Source organism: Anguilla rostrata, chromosome 8 (genome assembly GCF_018555375.3).
Source record: "Anguilla rostrata isolate EN2019 chromosome 8, ASM1855537v3, whole genome shotgun sequence".
NCBI lineage: Eukaryota > Metazoa > Chordata > Actinopteri > Anguilliformes > Anguillidae > Anguilla > Anguilla rostrata.
Window position 1 is genome coordinate 43,360,501 of NC_057940.1, and position 24,661 is coordinate 43,385,161.

The 24,661-nt window shown below is 40.1% G+C and overlaps 1 protein-coding gene and 1 long non-coding RNA gene across 3 annotated transcripts in view; one reads left to right on the plus strand and one right to left on the minus strand.

The window, feature by feature from the left end:
• Positions 1-24,661, minus strand: part of LOC135261793 (uncharacterized) — a 499,003-nt gene that overhangs the window by 32,591 nt on the left and 441,751 nt on the right. The window lies entirely within an intron of this gene.
• Positions 5,899-22,694, plus strand: LOC135261790 (protein phosphatase 1 regulatory subunit 36). 2 transcript variants are annotated; one of them, XM_064348407.1, is made up of 11 exons: positions 5,899-6,101; positions 6,920-6,990; positions 7,258-7,344; positions 11,466-11,614; positions 12,016-12,079; positions 12,305-12,403; positions 12,918-13,049; positions 18,072-18,108; positions 20,177-20,391; positions 20,583-20,780; positions 21,434-22,694. In XM_064348407.1, exons 1-11 carry the CDS (start codon positions 6,078-6,080, stop codon positions 21,636-21,638), a joined length of 1,281 nt encoding a protein of 426 aa, XP_064204477.1. In that variant the 5' UTR covers positions 5,899-6,077; the 3' UTR covers positions 21,639-22,694. The 2 variants fall into 2 exon arrangements, with proteins under 2 accessions (XP_064204477.1, XP_064204476.1); XM_064348406.1 differs by having other exon boundaries at positions 5,900-6,101; positions 20,580-20,780.

Sequence of the window (24,661 nt, forward strand, 5' to 3'; positions counted from 1 at the left end):
GGTGGAGTCAAAACGTGGGGTGTGGTACCGAAGGTGGCAAAGATGTCTCCAGGTGCCCACCTAAGAAGGAGTGTAAGCACATTCAAATTTGGCCACTTCCCAAGAACATGAACACTTCCACACTGACTATTTCTAAAAAGGTTCTTTTGCAGAATGAACGATAAAGTGTAATCTACACCACAACAGGAATAAACATAAACAGCTACAATCATTCCAGGTTGAAATAATTTAATTAATGTTTTCACAATTGGCTTTTTTTTTCATTGGGGCGCCACACAGACCAAAACCCCATACTGCAGTCATCCAACATGGGCAAGTTCAGAGAGCACAAATTAAATCAGAAAAGGTTGTTATCCTTCACAAATCAGGCAATAGCTATAGAAAAATAGCTTCATGTCTGAACCTACCTATTTCCAGTAGGGCAATAATTATGAAGTTTAAAACAATTGCAGCTCTGATTAACTCACCTGGAAGATGACAAGTGTATATTGACCACATGCAAAGTGTGGAGGATGGTTCAAGAGGCAAACATTTCTCCAAGAATCACAGTTGGAGAGATGCAGAAGTTGGTTGCATTCTGTTGCCACCAAGTCTGAAAAAGTACAATTTGACCCCACCTCTATGTAAACAAGCAATTTAGAAGGCTTCCCAGGAGACAGCCTCTGCTGTCATCATACCACAAGCATTAGCGCCTGGAGTTTGCGTGCAAGTATTACTGGAATTTAGATTGGAACTGGGTGCTATATCAGGTGAGATGAAAATTGAGCCTTTTGGCAATACAGACTAAATGTCAGTTTGGCATATCAATAGGTATAGTTGTGCAGAAAAGAACTGCAAAGTATGGTAAAGTATGGTGGTGGATATGTGATATGTTTTTCCTCCAAAAGGCCTGGGAACCTAGTTAGGATATGTGGCATTAAATACCCGGAAATTTTAGATCAAAATGTGGCTGCATCTGCCAGAAGGCTAAAAGAGTGTCATGGTTGGATCTTCCAGCAGGACAATGATCCAAAGCATTTCTCAAAATCTGCGCAAAAGTGGTTCACTAACCACAAAAAAGTAAATATTTCTATTAAGAGGCTTTTCCATGACAAATAAGAGCATTAAACCAGTTTACAAATTGTCAACATAAATATTGACCAAATGTTAGTGTGTTACTAAATTAGTTATACTGTACATTGCTCATTCTGCTCAAAAATAATAACTGTTATACTACTTACAATTCAATGGGAAACTTTATTATCGAGCATGGTCTCTGCCAGCACAACTGCTGCGGGTAATATTAGCTCCTCGGCAATGGAGTGTGGCATTTTAGACTTCGCCACTAGTAAAGACACTGCATATGACACTTCGAGTGATTTGGTTGATGTTGTCGATGCCTTTTGCATTGTCAACTGACATCTAAATTCTGAGAGCTTTCTCTTAAAAAGTTGGGTTGCTTACCGACATGCGATGCGTTTTTAGTGTTTAGATGCCGCTGCAGGTGCGCAGGCTTCATGCAGTTATTAGCCAGCTTCTCTCCGCAAAAGAAACATTGTGGTTGTGGTGGATCGGCAGCTGTAGACATAAACCCAAACAGTGCACATTCTTCGCGAAACTGCCGGGTTTTTACTGTTTGCTCGATCCTTGCCTTTTTTGAGGTTCAGAAGGATTTTTTGGAGGTTCGAGAGGATTTTTGCTGCTGCTCGCATGTTTTAGCCGGTTGTCCATTTGTCCAACTACACAGCTAGGTAGCAGTTGAACTGACGTAGGCTACGCTGCTTGCGTGCATGCAGATGTTCCTTCATGCTCGCTACTGTACATTACATTGATGCGGTCTCATAGTAATTAAGGTTTTAACACAGTTTCTAACCTTTGAAAAGAAAAAATGCAGTCTATTTTACACTCCATAATGCAGTTGCTTTAAAAAATATATAATAATAATAATTATTATTATTATTTTTTTACATCAAAATGTTATTAATATATCAAATCATCTCGCGTACCCCCTGCGACCTTCCCGCGTACCCCCAGTTGAAAACCACTGATATAGCATATACAAGTGTTTAACGAAAGCATATCAGCCAGTGCCTTACCTTGGAGTATGACTCAGGGCATGATTACCCTAATTCCCAAACCTCGCAAAGATTAACTATACATTGACAACTGGCGTCCAGTTTGCCTATTGAATAATGATTATAAAATTTTGGCCTTGATCCTTGCTAGAAGAATCAAAAAAGTACTGGATTCTATAATTGATGAAGCACAATCAGGATTCATGCCCAATAAACACATTTTTACAATATTAGACTTAGTTTAAGATTTACTTTATTACTTTAATTTAATTTCAGAAAACAGTTTTTTACTCTTCTTAGACTTCTTTAAGGCATTTGATACTGTTGAGCATAATTTTCTTTATCTTTCCCTGAGGAAGTAAGGCTTTGGAGATTTATTTTGTAAAGCAATTACAATAATGCCAACTGTTCAATTAAGCTTAAATATGGGTCATAGTCCAGATTTGAAGTGAAACATGGCGTTCGGCAGGGATGCCCAATATCTCCCTATCTCTTTTTACTTGCTGCCCAACTTTTATGTGAACATATTAAGTCTAGTAATCTGAAGGGGATCTCCATTGCTGGTAGAACTATTATTATTAGTCAGCTTGCAGAGGACACAACCTTGTTTCTAAAGGACAGCTCTAGCTATGAGTATTATAGAACTCTTTACTAAAGCTTTGGGTCTTCGCTTAAATCTTAAAGAATGTGAATTATTAGCTATTTGTCATGTTCCTGTCTGCGTTTTCCCTGTTGGGCCGCCAGATGGCGGCACTTCTGTTTTGTGTCCTGCTCCCCCTGTGTTAATTGTATGATTGTTTCCAATTGTCTAATCATTGTTTTCTGGCTGTCTCGTGTTCCCTTCCCCTTCCGTAGCCTGATTGTTCATGGTGCCCTCCTGTGTCTCGTCAGTGTGTTCTATTTAAGTTGCCCTCTTCCTTGACTCAGGTGCTGGATTCTTGCGGTATGTCTGGTTGTTCTGTGCTCCCCTCCTCAAGTCTGCTCCATGCGTTCCTGTCCATGTTCTGGTTTCCTCGTGTTTGTAAATTCTGGTTTTTCCTTGTTCCTGCGTTTTGTAGTTTCCCTTGTTTGTTAGAAGTTGCTTTGTTCCCTTTTGTTCCTTTTTTTTGCAGTAAAGTCTTTTGTTCCCTTCATTTGGAGTTTTTGTATTTTTGACCTCTGCGTTTGGGTCCAACCCCCCCACGCATCCTGACAGCTATTAAAGATTGTTATGTTGACTCAATTTCTAATATCCCTGTAAAGAATTCTGTTAAATGAACCTCAGAGGTGTACTAATAATTTTAATCCAATCATTGAAAAAACCAAAAAGAAATTTAATATATGGCTTTTACGTGACTTATTAAGAGGCAGGGTTCTACTCTCAAATGCCGAAGGAATATCAAGATTAACATATGTGGCGACGTCGCTATTTAATCAACGTGGTCAACTTTATAATTACGTTGAATTTATTCAACATTATGGAATCCCTGTTTCACCAAAGGATTTCTCAATTGTCTTTGATGCTATCCCCTCAAGTATTATTTCACTTTTAAAAGGTCTTAAAGGAAATGGCAATCATCCTATACTGTTAGATGCAACTGAAACAACCGTTGGGAAAACTTGTTTTTCATGGCAAACTAAGAATAAAAATAAGACAATCTGTCAACTTTTTCAACAAGACATCATAAGTACTCCCTCTGCTTTATCACATTGGTCCACACTTGTTGGAGATCTTTTTTGGGAAAGAGTCTGGTTATTGCTGCATAAGTTTTTTTTTTTTGACTAACAAAGTCAAAAAGATATTTTTTAAAATGCTTCACTTTATCCAACTAAGCATTATTTTCAGAAACTCAAGAAAGACATTGATATAAGTTGTACCTTTTGTAGAGAGCTCAGAGAAATGCTGGAACATTTGTTTTGGTCTTGCCCACATACAAAACAACTGTGGAGTAAATTGTCATGATTTATTGCTGATCATATCTAACCTCTCTTTATATTACTTGGGAAAAATGTATTGTTTGGATTCACTGAATATGACAGGAATCTCTGTTCGCAGTTCTTTTTGATTAATTTGTTTTTTATTTTGACCAAATTTTATATTCACAAATCCAAATTCTTTAGCAAAAAGCCAAACTTTTCAGAGCTGACTGTCCATATCAAACAATACATTTCTTCTATATCTGAATGAACGTCTTAAATATGCCAGTCCGAGGATAGCTCCTCTCCTTGCTATCTGTTTTTTTGGCTTTATGATTCATGGCTTGTTGTCTGTTCGGTTAGTGCCAGTCATTAAGGAAAAGGCTGGTAAAGTATGTAGCCTAGATAACTGCATGCCCACAGCTCGAACCAGCATACTGTCAAAAGTCCTAGAAAGAATCCTGCTGGATAGATTAAATGAGATTATTAACTCCACAGATAACCACTTTGGTTTTAAAGCTAAACATGGCACTAACTTGGGTATATATATGCCATAAAGGAAATTGTAAGCAAGTATAGAAGTCAAAGCTCATCAGTTCTTATATGTTTTATTGATGCTTCCAAAGCCTTTGATCATGTTAATCATAGAAAGTTGTTTGTTAAATTGAGTCAAAGAGGGGTGCCCAAATACATTGTGAGAATTCTGACCTACTGGTATGCCCACCAGACTATGCAAGTAAAATGGGGCACTGATGTCTCAGCCCCATTTGGGGTTAGCAATGGCGTCAGACAAGGGGGAATCTTGTCCCCAGTTTTTTTAAATTCTATATCGATGATCTGTCCAAGCAATTGAAAGCCTGTAATACTGGGTGCATGATTGGTAATACTCCAGTGAACCATATTATGTATGCAGATGATCTTGTGGTCCTTAGTCCAAGTAGCGCTGGTCTCCAGCAGCTCCTTACTATATGTTCTGTGTATGGTGTGGAACATGATATCAAATATAATGCCAGTAAGAGTGTTGTCATGACCTGTAGAACCAAAGAGGACACATGTCTAAAATTCCCTGATTTCAAATTGTCTGATAATAATTTTGGTGTCTGTAATAAGGTAAAATATCTTGGACATTTTATTACAGAACAAATGACAGATGATGATGATGTTTATAGGCATTGCCTCATGATGTATGCACAAGCTAACATTCTCTCACGCAAGTTTAGTATGTGTACAGATGGAGTGAAGATGTCTCTGTTTCTCATGAGTCTCATATTGTACACCACTATATACTGCACACTTGTGGTCAAACTACAAAAAAGCAAGCCTACAGAGACTTCAAGTAGCTTATAATGATGCCATGAGAATATTACTAAAGAGACCTAGATGGTGTAGTGCAAGTGAGATGTTTGTGGCTGCAGGAGTCAATACTTTCCAAGCTCTCTTAAGAAATTTTATGTATAAATTTATTTGCCGGGTTAATGACTCTGTAAATGAAGTTATCTTGGTTTTTATCTAACATAAGGTTTAGTACTACACGATATCAATCACAGCTGTGGAGACATTGGAACAGTTGGAAAAATCCTTTTTATTACAACCTTCAGTCCCTCTGGCGTGTTTGTAATTGTAGACTCAATGTATATACACAAGGTTTTGTAAATTTGTTGAGAGAGAGAGAGAGAGAGAGAGAGAGAGAGAGAGAGAGAGCATTTATTTATTTATTTTCTTTTAATATAATGTTCATTATTAGTATTCCACTGTAAATATGTATTTTGAATTGATTTATAATGCTTTGGCAATATGTACCTATGTATTTCCTGCCAATAAAGCAATTTGAATTTGAGAGAGAGAGAGAGAGAGAGAGAGAGAGAGAGAGAGAGAGAGAGAGAGAGATAGACTAGCCTAGACTCATTACCGCTCATAACAACCGGAACTGTTTACCCAAAGCAGGAAACAGCTGGGTGGGTCTCAGTAGCTAATTACAGTCTTTGCATAGGTACCCGTTGCTTAGAAACGGATTTAAACTTGAATAACTGTTTAAAATGAACTCTAAACACACGAAAACAGTTCAAACAAATGTAACGTGAAGCAAAGAATTTTCGTGGACGTTCATGACTGGGCAGCGCTGCAGAAATGTCAAAACCACAGATGGAAATGGTAACATTGCACGAAACAAACCTGTTACTTTGTTGCAAGTTTAGGGTCAGCTGGCTAACGTTAACGAGTTAGCTGCTATACGGCTGTATATAGCTAAGCTAAGCATGTTCCTCCGCAACTGAAACCTGCTTCTTTAACTTCCACAGTAAAAATATAACTTAGCTAGACTAGTCTAGTTAACGTTAGCGAACTGTTGCAAATGAATGCAGTGTTAATTCATTGACTAGCTGTAAAATTAATTAGGCTTACACACTTAAAGCACATGTACCTGTTGATCTAACATGATAATTTAATTATTATACAAAACAGTTTTTTTATTTTTTATTTTTATCGACAGGCCAATTAGTAGCCTATTTTTCCTTTTCTTTTATACTATTGATATAATCGCATAATCGCTAAAGTTAAAGTTAAAGTTAAAGTTGGTGTGTGTTGCCTGAGATGCCATCGTATTAATTATAGGCTACTATCCAGGGTAGTTGTCTCTATATCATCATTTTTGCTCAGGGATAAAACATTTTTAATTTAGCTTGATCGGTTGTTTATTATGGGACTGTCAGCTGGTGGGATAGCCTACTTTTACTGGCATTAACAAATAAAATAACGTAGCTGGAATTATGCCTTCAAATTGTAGATGAACTAGCGGTAGGCTAGTGCTAATCTTAATTATCTGATAAGCTCTCTGTTATCAGTGCAGAACATAAAACCAATAACACTCGTATTGTTAGGTTATTGATAGAATTTAGTTTGCGTTGAGAAGTATAGCAAAAACAGTTTTGCTACTTAACATCAGTTTGCTAAATTATCTCTTTATATTATAGAGCTGCGATCTTATACCTTCACATGGAGTATGGGGCTGGAATGATGAACATCAGAGTCTTGAATTCATAAGGTAAAATATTGTGATAGAAACCACTAGCAGTACCTTCCTATGTATCGAATTAGCAATGCAATATTGAAAATGTTGAACTATTTTAGCCAAAGCGAAAATAATACGGTTTTAAAGTGCCGGTTTCACAAAACTAGCTAGCTAGGGTAGACATACTTATAGGCTATCTGTCTATGAGAGCATAGCCTAAAAACTAGATCTACAACATAAAGAAGAAATTGATTTCATTTTTTTTTGGCACCATAACATTGCATTATTATTTGTGTTCAGTCTCGATACACCCGCAGAAGCGAAAGAAAGAAAAAAGAGGTGCAAGCTTCTCAGTTCGCAAGACACCGTGAGCAAGCGGCCAGAAAGGTAAGGTTAAACTGTTGGGTTATGTTATCTTTGACTTCCCGTAGCATACTTCGGTGACTATCCGCACTTCATAAATGCGCGATCAACCTATTCGCATTCGAATTTCTAGTTAGCATAACAGTACACTGCACTTTGTGATGGCAGCAGCTGGAAAAATAACGTTTTCTCTTTTTACTGTGCACATACAAATTAGCACATGTTTAATGCACAAACGGTTCGACCTTCAAAATCCAGAATTCAGATCCATATTTTCATTGAACTTCGCCAGTTCAGGGCTCCGCGTCTACCCCTCAAAATAGTTCTAGTTATAGACTTACTTCAATTTGTGTTTATAGACACTGGTTAGACAGAGGGACAAACTTGATTCAAAACTGATTGTTTCTGCTCTTTTGTGTCAGCCAAAGTGTGATCATTAGGATTTGTTAATTGTCTTGTTATCATTGAATGTGTTTTATCAGGAAAACACCAGGATTGCTGAAATGAGACACTGGTTTCAGTTGAGATGGTCTTTGGGTGGCTATGAAATACTGACTTAAAATACCTTTCTTCTAGAATAGGGCTCCACTCATGCACTGCACCAACTGATTTCACTAATGAGCTTACATCCTGAACCAAGAAGGTAAGGTCATTAGTGAAATCAGGTGGTGTAGTGCATGGTTAGAATAAATACCTGCTGATACTGTGTCCCAGGAGGTGAGTGGTACAGCTCTAGAACCAACTGATGTACACCAGGTCACATAGTATTAATCAAATTGATTTAATACATTTTTATGGTTGAAATTTGGAATTGTAAGAGCAAAATCCTTTATAATGATAATTAAATGAATAATTTCCTTCTATTGGAAGTTCTAATGACATAATAATAATATCATATTTTCACCAAACTCCAGTTCACCCTGCACAGGAACAGATGTGCAAAAAATGTCATAAGCTCAATCATCTTGTCAAAGTATGCTAATCTGCACCCACCCCGGCACTTTCGAGATGCAGCCTGCTCGCCCCGCCCCGGTTAGGCCCACAGTTATTCAAAATGTCAACTACAGCTCATTAAAAAAAAATATATATGCATGGTTCTGTTAGGGGATGTGTGCCTTCCCTTGCTCCTCGACACAGCAACGACACAACTATAGCCGCGTTTCCACCAAAATTACCTGGAACTTTTAGTCCCAGGAACTACTTTTCAAGAAACTAAAAGGTTCCTTCAGCCCATGGTTGTCAGCGTTTCCACCGCGGTCTAAAGTCCCGCGAAGATTAGGCAAATTATCCCACTGACGTATGAAAAAACGACGTTGTCGTCGGTCCATCTGTCCTATGATTTCTTCTGTAACCCCATACTACCACCGAAGTAGCCTACATTATTTTCTAATAACCGGGACAGCCCAGAGGGGTTTATTCCACTTATATACAACGGGTTACCAACAATGATTATATATGGTTACTTTTGTATTATTATTTTTTTTTATCGATTTAATCACCTGGAATTGAAATATTCTTCTGCAGCCGTTTGGGCTTATTTTACCGTTGTCAAGCAAAACTGTCGTTGGTAGTTGAACTTGGACCGTTGTTATGGAACAAATAGGATATAACAGGCCAATAGTCAGATTGTAACTGTTTTATATATCCTCTCAAACACATTCATTATGTTTTTATGCGAACATTCGCTTTCATGTCTTGACATCCGAAGCGACAGAATGCATTCACATTTATATGTATAACTGGCAACAACAGCAGAAAACATGCACACGTTGTAAACAATTTGCTGTTTGATTACTTTCTCATCGTCAATTCCATATCGCAAATCGCAAAATGACAAGAATAGAACGAAAACTCGGACTTGCGTGAAAATCTTAATTAGTAGTGGTACAGCCACCGTTTGCTTTCCTTCGAAGTCACTGCTAGCCGAGCAGCGAAGTGTGCCCTCCAGATGCGAACCATGCACCATAAATTAGTCCATAGTCTTCCTGGTCTTTTTGTGGAATTGAAGAATGGCAGAGTAAAATTACGGCAGTCTGAAAAAGCTAAAGGGACGATTACTAGAATTAACCTGTTATTTTACCCTGACAAAAAGTGCGGAAGGTGATTTCCAGTTTGCTTTTACTGTATCACCAATGTGAATTACGCAGAACTACCGCATACCTCACATAACTGTATCAAACGTTTTGAGTCAATTACAACGGGCTAACAAAGAAAATCCGGAAGAAAATATTCAGCAACCGAATTAATCCGTTTGAATGTTTTGGTACGTAATATGCTGTCCCAGCACGAATGCTTTTTATAAAAAAAATTTATAGAAAAGAACAGAAGGCTATAACCAAAACTAAGCTACTGCGCCGCATAACATACAAGTTTGATTTGAAGTTATTATGAAAATAAATTGGTTTGCGGCTGCATATTTTTAAACATGGCAACTGAAAACAAACACAAAAAAATGCTGCGAGTACTCGACCAATCAGAAATTTTCAGCGCTGCAAGCTCCACCCGAAAGGTTCCTGTACTTTCGGAAAGTACTACCCCCCGAGCAGGAACTTTTTGGGGGGTAAAATAAAGCCCCCGGAACTAAATTTAGACTCTAGTTCCTGTGGTGGAAACGCACTGAGTTCCTCAAAAGGTTCCTAGTTCCGGGGTAAAGTTCCTGCGGTGGAAACGCGGCTTATGTTGTTTGGACACACAAGAGGTTTTTCTGCCACCTGCCCTTGTATGCATCTTCCATCTCTGGGGCTGAAATGCTACCGTCAACATTGTGTGCGCCCTTGACCTACCAGTGCATTATGGCAGTACATTTCTCCCTGACATCCCATTCCACATAACTTCCTGGGCTTCCTCATTGACAGCGGGCAAACAGGGTCCTCAGCATTGTCCCCACCACATAACCCCACCCTCAACAGCAACAGTTGTGGGATCACAGTATGCACCATTGCATTCACACCATCCCTGGGCCTACCTCCCTAGTTCAGGTTGCCTCCCTCCTGGACAGGACAGCTTATTATTTGCAGTTCCTGCCTCAGCACTCCACCACCACTGTTCCACTGTACCAGCTGCTGTAAAAAATAAAAATTTAAAAAAAGCTGGGATGCCAGTGTGCCCTTTAAATTTTGAAATTCTAATTTCTGTATTTGTACTTAACTTTCATACTTTTATACATATAGAACATTTTTAATGATGGAGTTTGCTACTCTTAATTGGTGCTCTCCACATGGTCAGGGTGTTCACAGGCTACCAGCAGAGAATAGTGCTGACGGGGTACTGTTGAGAGATATCTCTCTCCCCTGATTGGTGCTGCTGTTGTGCTGTGTGGCCTTTAGAATGGCAGTCACTGGCTCACCTGCAAGTGCACTGGAGGAGAGCATGTTTTAAATGCAGTGCTACTTGGACGTTTGTGGCTCAGTAGGCACTCAAGCGGTATAAGTGGCCATGCCAACAAGGCAAGAAAAATGTAAATAAGGAAGAAATTTTCCTTTTGGGAAAGGTGATAATGCCACATGTCAGCTCCTCTTGAGTAATAATAGGTTTGACGACTTGATTCGCTTGTAAAATCTTAGGCAAGCTGATTGGTTGAAGTGGTTGTTAGCGACAGGATGTCTTAAAATCTGATTAGCTAAAGTAGATTCAGTGAAAAAATTTTTTGTGGATTTATTTGCACATCTTTCTGTGAGGATTGTCTCACAAACTCACAAATGCATGTAAGCGATTCCATACGTGCCAGACAATGCGTAAGTGTACATTGAGTCCTTTTCAAATGAATGCTTACACATTGGTAAATCCTTTCAGAAAAATTATGTGTCAAGAAATGGAAATATATTATTTCATTCGTCTGTTTTGGGGAGATATGTTTATGAATGCAAAACGATTTTGTGAACCAGTTATTTTTATTTGTGAACCAGTTACATTTATTTATGAACCAGTTACATTTATTTGTGAACCAATTACATTTGTTTGGTCGAAATTTGTTGTTACTTATTTATTTATGAAACAATACCCCCATATACTGAGAGTATAATATTGCTTTGTGGTTGCTGATTAATATGATATTGTTTAGTTGCGATCTGTAACTATTTTTTCAGGTTGGATTTATGTCTGACTGCAAAGGAAAATCAGTTTTTTAAAAATTATTATTTTCACAGGTCTGCAGTGTCAGCAGTGTCTGGCAAAGGCCAACCTAGGGCCCGTAGCCCCACAGACAAGAGTGCTGTTGGAGAAGCCCAGCTAAATGCCTATAAGTCATCCCCAAAACGGGACCAGAGGGACTGTGTCACGATCGAAGATATTAAACGTAGGCATCTAAGGAATCAAAACACTTATTGATCCAAAATGTTCTTTTTGGTAGTGTGGTTAGTTCATAAGTATGAATGTGATGTGTTACACATTTCATACATTATCGCCAAATCAATGTTTGTTGGGAGGGTTATTTTATTTTGGCTCCCGAAATGTTCTTCTCATTGCATACTTTTTACATATTGCATTATTGATTAATATTTGATAATCATTTCCAATGTACTGTATTCAAGTCTTTCATTCATTTAGCATATTTACATGATTATTTTCCCAGTATATTTCAAAGCCACATATAATGCAGTTCCATTGACTGAAGTGTAATGCAATCGCTGTATGCATATTATTGTTCATTGTTTCATTTGAGGTTTTGGGGGCTGACTCTGTATTTTCATGTGACAGAGGCAACACTCATATTGCTGCAGGAGAAGGAGTCTGTTCCTCTGGGTTTCCTGCCCATATTGAAGTATGAAATATCCTAATTATCCTGATTCTTCTTAATCTGTGTGCAGCACTAATGGACAATGATATTGCATGCTATTTATATAGCACCTTCCATCTCCTGTTCTTAGAATCCTTAGTACTGCTGAATGCTTTGAATTGCACTTACATTTAAGATTGCAGGAAATAAACATAGCCACATTGATAAAAGGACTGAACATAGCTAAATATTTTCCTTGTGTTTCTGCAGACAACGGGAGCTAGATGACTTTCTTGCTTCCCTTCTGCTTTATCTATCCTGCTTTTTTGTGAAGACAACCCTGGAGAAGAAAACCACACCTCATATGATGTAGGTTCAAGGTCTGCACAAAGGAACGTGTTGGGTTAGGCTTATTTATGTGTGACTGGTGACACAGATGATGTATCATTTTTCTTAATGTCCAAATGATCATAAAAATATGGTCCTGGTGCCATCATTGCAGAGTGTAGTTCCCACTACTGAGATTGTAGTCTTTGTTTCTCTGTTTTTGTGTCGTGTATTCATTGTTCTTACCATTATCAACTCATTTAGCAGATTTCCTTTACTGGGGACAATAACTAGTTATATAAATAATAAAACCAAGTAATACATATCGTTATGTGAAATAACAAAATAACATAGTGCTGTGGTAAAAGACGAAGGTTAAGGCCTTAGTCCCCAAATGCACTGTTGCAGATAGATCCTTGGGTCTCTGTCACTGGGTGTTTTTATGAATGTGGGCATAAAGGCAGACATTTCCTGCATGCCCCTTCTTACTGTTAAGCTGCAGTTTTAAGAGACATGCGATAGCTTGTGGCCTGACTTTGTGTGAAACGTATGCCAGGGAGCAGAGTCTGAGAGAACAGCAGGAGATGGCTGAGGCGTGCATGAAGGTGGACCTGTCCCTGAAGCAGCTGGCCATCCACTACTCCACCCTGCTCCTGGAGCTCACCCTGCCCCTGCTGTCTGCTGGAAAGTCAGTGCATCCTGCCAAGCCTTACTGGGGTGGGAGGGTGTCTATGTTATGCAGATGGGGAGGCTGATAGGGGCGTTGCTTTTGATGTTGAGCCTATAGTTGTTTTATGGTTATGTGAAAACATGAAAACTGCACGGGGAGGGGGGGGAGGGCATTGGGGGTGGGGTTCTGTGCAGGGTCACACAAGTTGCTCAGCCATCACAGTGGAGGTTGCAGTGAGTCCTGCACACCTCTCTGGATTTGAACCTGCATGACCAGTTGCGCAGGCAGCACCCAAGCAATGATTGGTTGTTTAGTGAATAAAGACTGGGCTTCCTGTGTAATGACATGTTCGCACAACCACTGTGCACAACTGATGCAGGAGTATAATTTGCCCAGGGCGTTCAACATTGTTTCACAGTGCTGTATACACAGTAGCTGCATTGTTCGCGCGTTAACCATAAAATGCCGGAACGGATTCAGGCATCCCACTCTATGCTGGGGTGGGACATTTTGCATGCTTTATAAACAATGACAAGCTGATTTATCCTCATAGTTACTGAAGGATTTTTTTTTGGAGGGGGGTGACTAAAGTCCGTTTAGAGCAGACCCATGTTGTATAGCATTTTCTCCAGATTACCTCACACAGCGACAGGTCAGGCTTTTTTTGTGCGTGTACTTTTTCACCGAAAAACATTGTTTCGGAATGAAAGCAAATATATTTATTAATCACATGGAAAACAAATTAGATTCAAGTGCTTTTAAATGAATACTCATGACAGCATTAAGTTCAACAAGCACAAAACCGTCCAGACCCACGGTGCAACTTGAATTCTGACTGATATAGCCAGGGCAATATTTTCACTGGAGACTTGATACCGCCTTATAAGTTCAAAGTCCCAGGCCATTTGTGAATGGTTGAAATGGATTTTGAAAAGAGACACTTCAAGCTACAAGCATAATAACAGCAATGACTGTGCTGTGAAGTTTAGGTAGCAAACAACTAGGCTGAATCCTTTTGATGGAATGTACATAGAAAGTATACGGTCAGATCGTGTTTTTTCACTGACTGTGGCCAAGCGGAATCGATAACGTTTCAGAAAATATATAACTTTAAAAGATTTAATTCAATGTTCTACTGGGAGTTTTGCCATTTATTGAGGGTGTGACAGAAAATTTTGGTGGCGCTCACTGTAAGTGAAAGTTTTTCACATTTACCGTTCGATTGAGCAAGTACCATGCGCAGTACATATTTATGGGTTAGTGCTGTCAGATTGTGCTAGCTACTTTACATGAACCTTGTACGGCGATCAATGAAGGTTAACAGCACAGTAGCAGTTACTGCCGAGCTCACACACACACGCTGCTGGCGACATTGTAAAGCTCCGTTTTGGCCTCCGTAATATATAGTTAGCTAGCTATGGCACATCGTCACCACTGTAACTTTATTTGTTGTCCTCCGTATGTCCATACATCCGTATCGGTGGTTGCAGCTGTGTGTCCTTAGCTCCTACTGATGCGTGCAGGATAGCATCCGTACGTGCTAACTAGGTTAACTATAGTAGGCGATCCGTACGTGCTAACTAGGTTAGCTAAAGTAGGCAAAATGCGAACATTTAGGGTGAGCTAAAGTAACGTAAGGCGATGAAGCTGTGCTTAAAAATGTGCGGAATGGCACAACATTTTTTAGGAAAGCTTTATCGCCTAACGTTACTTTAGCTAACCCTAACATGTTTGTGTTGCGCCTACTCCGACTAAACGAAGCACCACCTGCGCATGCGTCCAACTAAACGTCCCTCTCAGGTCGTCTGTTAATGAGTGAGTGAGTGAGTGAGTGAGTGAGTGACCACAATTTGCCATACATAGCCCACGGCGCCAGTTACTACGTGCCGTGGGATAAACAGCATTTCATTATATACAGTACATATATACAAAACTGTGTTTAAATGGTTGATTATATGTTTTATCTTGTGTTTTTCTTGCAGTCATGCATTTTTCCATTTTAATTTGTGTATTTGAGTGAACAGACTCAGCCTGTCACTAGTTTAAATTAGCCAGCCTGAAACAAATACAAAATATAAAGCCATCATTCATCTACACATACAAAAAAAAAAATACAGTCTCCCCATTTCAGGGCACCATAATATTTGGCTTTACTGGTGTTTGTGATTACTCAGGCATGTTACTTCCTTTTTGCAGGTATAAGAGAGCTTTCAGCATCTAGTCTTGAGTCTAGCATTTTGATTGCCTTTGGAGTCTGTAATTGGCATTTGTCAACATGAGGGCTAGATTTGTGCTAATGAAAGTCATAGGCCAATCTTGCCTACCAAAATAAACAGTTTGGCACATCATTAATAAGGAGAACATTATAATAATAATAAGCTTTATTTATATAGCATATAACATTGGTGAGCTCTGTAATCACAATCACCCTGGTGTGCCAAATAAGACCTCTACTGTTGATGACCAAATGATTTTCACCATAATGAAGAAAAACACTTGCCTGACAGATCAGAAACACTCTTCAGGAGGCAGCGTGGATGGGTCAGTGACTACTGCCTGCAGAAGACTTCACAAACAGAATTACAGAGGCTACTCTGCAAGATGCAAACCACTTGTTAGCCACAAAAACAAGATGGCCAGGTTACAGTTTGCTAAGAGGTACCTAAAAGAGCCTGTAGAGTTCTGGAAAAGGCCTTGTGGATGGATGAGATCCAGATTCACTTGTGTGAGAGTGATGGCAAGAGCAAAGTGTGAAGGCCAAAAGGACTGCCCAAGATCCAAAGCACCCCCTCATCTGTGAAACATGGCAGCGGGGGGGGGGGGGGGGGTGATGGCTTTGGCATGTATGGCTGTGACACATACTGGCTCACTTGTCTTCAATGATGATTTAACTGCTGATAGCAGCAGCAGAATCTTATCTGTTCAAGTTCTAGTAAATGCCTCCAAACTCATTGGATGGCGTCACTTCATCTTAAGGCAAGATAATGATCCCAAATATATTGTTAAAGCAACAAAGTTTTCTCAAAGCTAAAAACTGAAAAGTTGGCTGGCCAAGTCATTCACCCTGGCCTGAATATAATTAAACATGCGCTTCATATGCTTAAGTGAAAAATTAAAGTAACCAGCCCCCAAAACAAACGGGAGCTGAAGATGGATGCAGTACAGGCCTGGCAGAGCATCACCAGAGAAGATACTCAACACCTGGTGATGTCTATGGGAATCAGACTTCTGGCTGTGATTGCATGAAAATGATTTGTGCCAAAGTACATGACTACTTTCATTTACATAACATTAATATGCTAGAATTAATGCTAGAAGTTATGCTGAGAGGCAAAAGTGACCTAGAGTAACCTTTTTGAAAAACAAGTGCAGCTGTGGCTTATATTATTTTGAAAAACAATTTTTTCTCTACATTACTATCAGCAGAACATTAATCATTTTCCATTTACCTGTATCGCTGTACTGCCCGGTTCCCACCCTCCCTTCCATCTTGACCCGATCATGGCCTGATCTCTCTGCCTTTGCATGTAAAGACAGACAAGCAGAACTATGTCAAAGCAACTTTAATGATCGGCACACAGCGAAACTTCACGTCCGGCCCAGGAGGAGAGAGCCAGGTATCCTGAGTTCGAGCTGTGGGAAAGGGGGATGGGGAGGGAAAATGGGAGGAGAGCTCATTGACGAGGGTAGTCATTGGCAGGGCTGCTGGGTGGGGTAATGAGTCAACATTGTGGAGCAGAGGGCGATAGGGAGAGGTAAAGTGTTGCTCAGGTGGAGCTAAGGTATGTGGCAGCTGGGGAGGGGGGGAAAAAAACTTCCACAAAGCATAATACACTCTTACCCCACCTGAAACACCAGCATTCTTTGCCATGAGATATGCGTTCGCTCCCAAGTAAAATGGATGCTCACTTCCATCTCAGTTCAGGCTTGTCAGGCAACTGGTACACGCTGAGCATGGCTGCACCTGTTCCACAAGGCCATATCTGGTCCACCATGACAGTTCACCTGTGAGATTCTCTGTCACGCCCCCTGCACACTAATCAGTAATGGAGGCGTGACACGTTCCACCATAAGTATGCAGCCTCTGTGTTTCTCCATGGGTGACATGGCGATTAGAAGTGTGTAATAAGTTGTGCAGTCCTTCTCCCCACAAACCACAGAATTTGTCATTCTTGGTCGCACGTGGGCTTTATTGTGTGCTCAATACAAAAACACGGATACAGAAAAAAACCAAACACACACGGTAGGGAAGAGGATTAAATGGCACGTCGCTCCCGCATGCGTCTCACATTCCAGCGCCCCGGTCTCACAGCAGGCAGAGCATATAAACAATTAGCAATTAATTGCAATTTCAAACAGCTGTGGTTGTAGGCCAACTGAACCGCTCCCTCGCTGCCTGCAGATGGCGCTCTAACCACACCGCCATAAAGTGTTATGTGGTGAATAATACCTAACTGTTAAAATGGGTTTTCAGTGGCATGTTTAATCAGCTGTTTTAATCCCAATGTTTTTTTCGCCTTGTACGTCTCAGGGACTTATGTTATCAAGAAATTCTGTGTGTACAACCTCATTTAATGGTGCTGATACCATATTTTCCTGTCTTGCAAATATGAAAGTACATCCAGCAATGGTCTTTGCATTCAACAATATATACTGTTAATAACATCAAGATTCAAAGCAGTTAGTCCAGCTATGGGATTATGATCATCTTTGCGTGAAAGTAGCTAGCTTCTTCTGTGTGTAGCTTACTAGGCATTCTGGTTTAAACAGTGTTTTCTTGTTAAATGAGATTTTTGAGCATTTTTCTCTGCTTTTGTCAGTTCTGTGCATAATGAACACATTTCCCCTCAAGGTGCCTGTATTCAACTTTGTCCTTTGTCTCTGTGGGATGCATATTGACCAATCAGCAAGCTTGAACCAAATATATAAAGATTTGGTCAAGATTTTGAGTGATGTACCACTGTCCACTCAGAGCAGATAGTGTTCATAATTACACATTTGTCTCAAAATATATTTGTTGTTTATGTTTTATGCCAACAGGGGAAAAACGTCAGCCAAGCACAAAGAGGTGTTTGAGGTAAGGGCAAGCTGAACTTTATTGAGAGACCGAAATAAAAATGGCCTCTGTCATTGTCACATACTTTGGTTTATCAAGTTTGGACTCCGCCCATGGATCATGCTGAAGTTTTCAAAGAGATGCTATTTCTGTAAAACTGACAGAGGAAGGAGGAACAGGGAGGGGCTGGTGCAGCTTTGTCTAGTTGTTTATTCAGTGAACCCAAGACTGGGGAGTTGGTGTGTACCAAAATGAACACCGTTATTAAACAGTCAATTACGTCTCACAGGTATGACACTATGTACACAATCACATACCACAGTCTAAAATTGGCCTTGCGTCCAGACGTATACCTCTCCACGATAAGCAGGTTATAAGCAGGTTTATTGCTCTGAACTGCCCTCCTGAGAGAATTGAACTGAACTTTCAAACGTTTCAAAAGAAACTTAAAGTATGATACACTGGCAGGTTGTGGTGAGAGAGCGATTTGCAAATAGCACGAGGTATGTGTGAAATGCAGCACACTTCTGTGAACCACCCTCTGAGTATCAGACCAGTGTCTAAGCTGGCACGTCCCTGACACCTGCTGATTCAGGAGTCATTTTTACACTTTCTAAATAATAACAACTAAAAATAAGTAGAAAAGATCTAGTGTGTAACTTGTCATGCTTTTTATTCACATGTAAAAGTATGCAGTATATGGCAGAAAATATTTAATGCACAGTCACAAAATATTTTAGACTGGTGCTCATCATGTTGCCCTTGTTATAATTTTGTTTTGGTCAGTTTTGTCCTTGCGGATTAAAAAGGAATTCATTGGCCATAATTAAGCATCCATTTTAATGCACATGGCCTTACACTGTTTGTAAAATCGCAATGAATTACCTAAAGCTACAGTAACTGTATAACAAACAAATTGATCCCCCCTTTGTTTCCATTAACTGTGATAATTTTATATTGTGCTGTTGCTTAGCGCCATATCTCATCTGCAAGCTAGCAATGTAAGCTAGTGTGTTATACTGGCGTAACGTCAAGGATAGTGCTCACAGAGGTGGAAGTTAAGTTCAGAGTATTATCTCCTTTTGCATTGACTTGAGGCCTTATTTTCTGCTCAGTCTTTTGTGTTAAAACTAAACAAACCACTCAGAGTAGAATTTCCCCAGAATGATGACAATCAGGGATCCTTTAAGCACTGCAATCTCTTCACACCCTAAATAACAGAGATAGCATCACAAATGGCAATGCAACAAAGGCAAACATCAGCTTACAGAAGTGCAACTGCAATTTCACTTTAATTCAGTACTGCAGTCTGGTGTTTAAAATCCAGGTTCTATTTGCAAGCCAAAACTAGTTGTTGGTCTCTTGAGCTTGCTAAACGATTTGTGCATTACTTAATGAAGCACTTTTTGCATTTTCTCTACACTCTTCATTGGGAGTTATCTTAAACAGAACAGTGGGCCTGAATTGATGGTCATTGCCTGCTGATTCAGTGATATCACTTTATAGTGGACAGTCCAATAATTATTATATGATACAGATATGTTTGTGGTGTAAACCTTCATCCCATCCACTGAAATGAAAATCTATTGATCTGAGCAGCACCTGCTAAACGTTGATACTGGTGAATAAAATTTGAGATGTAATTAGATGTATAATTTTAATTTCTTACACCACACTGGCTCACACAGTGTGTCTTTTTGGAGCTGCAGTCTCATAACTGCAATCCATGTTATCAAAATAGGCACCATCTCATAAGGAGATATGCCTAAGACTTTTCATTATGTCCCAGCATTTGTAATTTGAGATTGATATTGACCGTTTAGTTATACTGTTTTATGATGCCATTAAGCAAAAATAATATTCATGAGTGAATCTTGAAAAGGCCAGCATGTTCTTGGTATTGTTTTTCCAGCTAATATGCAGTCATTTTCAAGTGCATGCTGAGCTTTAGAGATCAGCTCCAGATATCCTTTATATACGTTATGCATTATTATTTCTCCCAATTTTCTTCTCCATTGCTGCCGCACATGAGTGTTATTAGTACGTAGTTACTGTGACTTGAGACACTCAGGCTGTCCTTCTGTTTCAGTGTCTGTACAGATTCCTGTGTTATGCTGCCTGGGTCACTTTTGAGAGGAAGGACCTGAGTGCGATTCAGGAGGAAGTGGGAAGACTGCTGTACTCTGACACCTTCAACCCCGCCTGCAAGCTTAGGGCTAAACAGGGCGTGTCCTCTCAGGACCGTGCCCAGAAGGCAGGGGAGGTGGAGTCCAAAGATCCGGCCGGCCCCCCTGTGCCAAAAAGGTGCGAATCTGACCTTCTCGCACAGTGTGGCTTTCCGCTGTTTCTATCTGGGGGTGTCCCACCCCTCACATTTCACCTGCCCTGTCTTTGGTTATTCCTGTCCTGCCTTCCATTGATTGTGAATGAGTGGTGTAGTCACAAGCAAGTGAAGGTCTCACTCGACCTTTCTCTGCCTCCCTTCCGTTCAGCAGCAGGAATTGCCCACGAAGGCTGGACCTGACTAAGGTGTTAACACAACGTACCCCCCTGATGGAGGCCCTCCTCCCTCCTACGGGGCAGGCTGCCCCCCACCTTTTCAGCGCATTCAGCCCCCAGAAAGAGCGTTCACTGATTGTCTGCGACAGGGAGGTCCTCTTGGACCAACTCACCGATCAGCTTGCGTCTCTCAGGTGACAAACTCTTAGTCACAACGTGTCTCTTCACCTGCTTTAACTTTGAGTTAAGGAATCTGCATGAAAAACTTAACTAAAACCTGCAGCATGCTGGGCTACAGGGGGCTGTGTCTAGCTTTGTATTCTTAACATTAAGACAGAGTTTTTTCCCTGGCAAAATTGAAACTCAAAGAGTTTTGATGTTCATGTTTCATTATGAATATTCATAAAGGGACATGGTTGAAGACACAGCATTCAAAGCTAGGATAACAAAACAGATCACATAATAAGCTCCTGATACCAGATAGAATCTTCTAGAATACAGAAGTAAAAAGGGTCAAAGGAAAAAATGTATAGAACATCTTTGATTACAGGTGGCAAAATCAACGGACTATGAGCGGTAGATCAGCAAAGCAATTCCAGGGTTCACTCAGAGCATAAGCACTATACAGTAACATTGTTCCGAAGGCCTTGCCTTCCGTCTCTCTCTGAAGCCATCAGATTTCTCTCCCCTCTCATTACATTACATTAACTTATCATACACTCTTTTTCAAAGTGACATACACTGTGGAACATTGTTAGTGCTTTCATCTCATTAATATGAGCAGTAGTATCAGACCTCAGTAGTGGCAACATTTTCAGACTGGACTCTCTCTTTCCCTCCCCCTCAGTTTTGGGATCCTGGGGAAACCACTAAGCCTGTTCAGCGGTCCCACACTCATACGCCGGGGGGAAGAGAACAAAGATGAGGAGGAGGAGAAGGGGGAAAACGCAAATCGCTCCTCTGCATCCGCTGACGTGCACAGCAAACAGGGTCGGACCAACACCGCCGTATCCAGGGCAACCACTGAGGGGGGCTACTCAGACACAGAGTGACCTCCCCCCTTATACCCAGCCACAGTATGAACTCTTGAGAAAACTACAAGAAAACACAAGACATTCAATTTGTGTTCGATGCATGGATTTGTTAAATTTCATATATTTATTCTTCTAATGCTGGCCGGGTAAAAAAATGTACATTTTTTCACAGTCAAATCATTCACAGTTGAATCTTTTATTTTGCCACTAAACTGTCAACCACTTGGAGGTGTTGTTGTCTAAGGCAACCCAGCGCTCACTGCATTGAAAGTACTTGCTGCAAAGTACCTTGCATTCCTTCCTCGGTGAACTTAATGGATTCAGAAAAAGCACATTATCAGTGCACACTGGTTATTATTAGAGACATTAAGCTGTATTTCAATACAAAGGCCTGGTTAGTGAACAATTGTTTTGTGCACAGGACTGTGATGGAAATTTTTATTATTTTGTACTTCTAGAGAGAGGCTTTGAATGTCAATTCAATTTCAGAAATAAGCTGTAACATGATTACTTTAGAAGAAAAAGGTTCTGAAATTAATATTACTCATTTTGCAACCTCATTTTTAGCACCACAAGTTGGATTTACTGTTAGCTTGAACATGTCTGCCCATTCTCCTCTGACCTCTCTCATTAACAAGGTGTTTTTGCCCACAGAACTACCTCTCACTGGTTGTATGTTGTTTATGTACCATTCTCTGTAAACTAGATACTCGTTGTGTGTGAAAATCTCAGGAGGGCAGTAGTTTCTGAGGTGCTGGAGCCAGCAGTCACACCATGGTCAAAGTCGGTTAGGTCACACTCAGATCATGCATTCTAATGTTTGGAAGATCAACACCTAAACCACTTCACCATGTCTGCATGCTATATATGCTGAGTTGCAATCACATGGTTCACTGTCTGGAGAAGCGGGCTCTTTGTGATAATGAGCAAGTGTGAAGTACCCACTGAGTGTATTTAAATATGTATGGACAAGGCGTGCTGGATAACATGCACTAAAATGTTTATCGAAGTTGTCTATGGTCAGCAATATTAAAAAAGTATGTAATCTTATTGTGATACACTATATGACCAAAAGTATCTGGAAACCGCTTTATCTAGGGCTGATTTTCATGGTTTGTGCTCGGCCCCTTGGTTTCAGTGAAGGGAAATCTTAATGCTATAGCATGCATCACATTCTAGATGATTCAGTACTTCCTCAAAAGTTTTGGGAAGGCCCTTTCCTGTTTCTGGATGACGATGCCCCCAGGCACACAGCGAGGTCCATATAGAAATGGTTTTTGTCAAGAACGGAGGAACTTGACTGGCCTGCACAGAGCCCTGACCTCAACCCCATCCCTGAATCAATTTGAAAGCCAACTGTGAGCCAGGCCTGATCAGCCAATCAGTGCCTGACCTCACTAATGCTCTTCTGGCTAAATTAAAGTAAATTCCTGCAGCAATGCTCCAACATATAGTTTAAAGCCTTCCCGGAAGAGTGTAAATTGTTATAGCAGCAAAGGGTGGACCAACTCAATAGTAATGCCCGTAATTTTGGATAAGATATTGGATGTCAGGTGTCCACATACTTTTGGCCATGTAGTATATCACTGCTCAGAGAAAAAAAATTTTCATGATGAAATTGTTTTTTTTTTTTTTTTGGAAAATAAGTGTCGCAATTATTAGCACCCCTGCATTTAGTATTTTAAGCATCCTCGCTTTGCCAAGATAATGGCAGTGAGCCAACTTTTAATGTTTGATGATGTGGGAAATGACATACGGCTATATTTTAATGATCTAAGCGCATGGTCTAAAGCGCATGGTGCAAGTGCATTTAGGGCGGGTCCAAATCCACTTTTGCTAGTTTAATGGCGGATAATCTGAGCGCAAAGTAAGGCGCACGATTCAAAGGGGTTGTGCTTAGTCTCTTTATTAATCATAGGTGTGTTTTGGGCGTAACATTAAATAAACCAATCAGAGTGTCATCTCCCATTACCTTTAAAGGCCAGGTGCGCTTGCACCTTGGCGGATTGCTATTATAATGGCAGATTTGGCAGATAATTCTGATAAATATTATGACTCACCATTATGACATGTATTTTTTTAAAATATTGTGCATTGCCAACCGCCAATGTAGGCGCATATTACTATCTTAATAATGCGCCCTTAAGTAAAAACAGTAAAATACTACGCTATTAACTTAAGACCAGGTTTTTGTTGGTCAATCGCGCAATCGTTTTCTGCTGCCTCAAGATAGCAATGCGCCAATAATGCGCCTGGCCACACCTCATTTTAAGACTAAAACGCCCATGGGTGCTCAGATGGGCGCGAGTACATTTGCTATTTAAACAACGTGGGCGCTGGATGGGAAAATGACAACTGCGTCGGTCTGAAACTAGCAAAGACAATTGCGTTGCGCTTGGCGCCGCTTTCCGCCGGATGTAAGATAGAGCCCATAGTGTCCACAATTGTGTGTGATCTTTGGAAGTTTTTGGCTGTCAAAAACCATGATGTTGAACTGCAGTCATTTGGTTCTCCTTTCTCACCATCTTCCACACTGGATGGGGAAACATGCACTTACATTCTCCTCCTGGCAAGTTTGCAACTTTTCAAGAAACTTTCAGATTTTTGCCCTAACTGTGTTTAGTGATACAGTATAATTAATTCACCATTTATTTATATAGAGCATTTTGTGGAAGTTTACAACGCAAATTGCATCCCAGTAAATAAGATAGCAAGTACTGTTAATCAATAAATAAAATGTATGTAAAAAATAAATCACAATTTTGGTAAAACTAAATGTATGCTAAATCACCCTTATGTGTTTAGAAGTGTATAGACTATTTTGTCTGACTATGTGCAAAAAAAGTTCCTCCCATCTCATCATCGCACAGCAAGACAATGACCCTAAACACACTGCTTATGCAACCAAAGCATTCATCAATGGGGAAAAAGTGGAAAGTTTTGGAATGGCCAGGTCAGTCAGCTGATTTAAATCCAATCAAGCATACATGTTTACTTATTGAAGAGGAGACTGAAGACAGAAACCCCTAAAACTAAGATCA

Excerpts from the sequence above, each read along its gene's own strand:
- LOC135261790 (XM_064348406.1), top strand. The coding sequence starts at position 6,078 with ATGTCAAAACCACAGATGGAAATG. Across the intron at positions 20,392-20,579 it reads GGCCCCCCTGTGCCAAAAAG|CAGCAGGAATTGCCCACGAA; the intron begins GTGCGAATCTGA and ends CCTTCCGTTCAG. Across the intron at positions 20,781-21,433 it reads GATCAGCTTGCGTCTCTCAG|TTTTGGGATCCTGGGGAAAC; the intron begins GTGACAAACTCT and ends CCTCCCCCTCAG.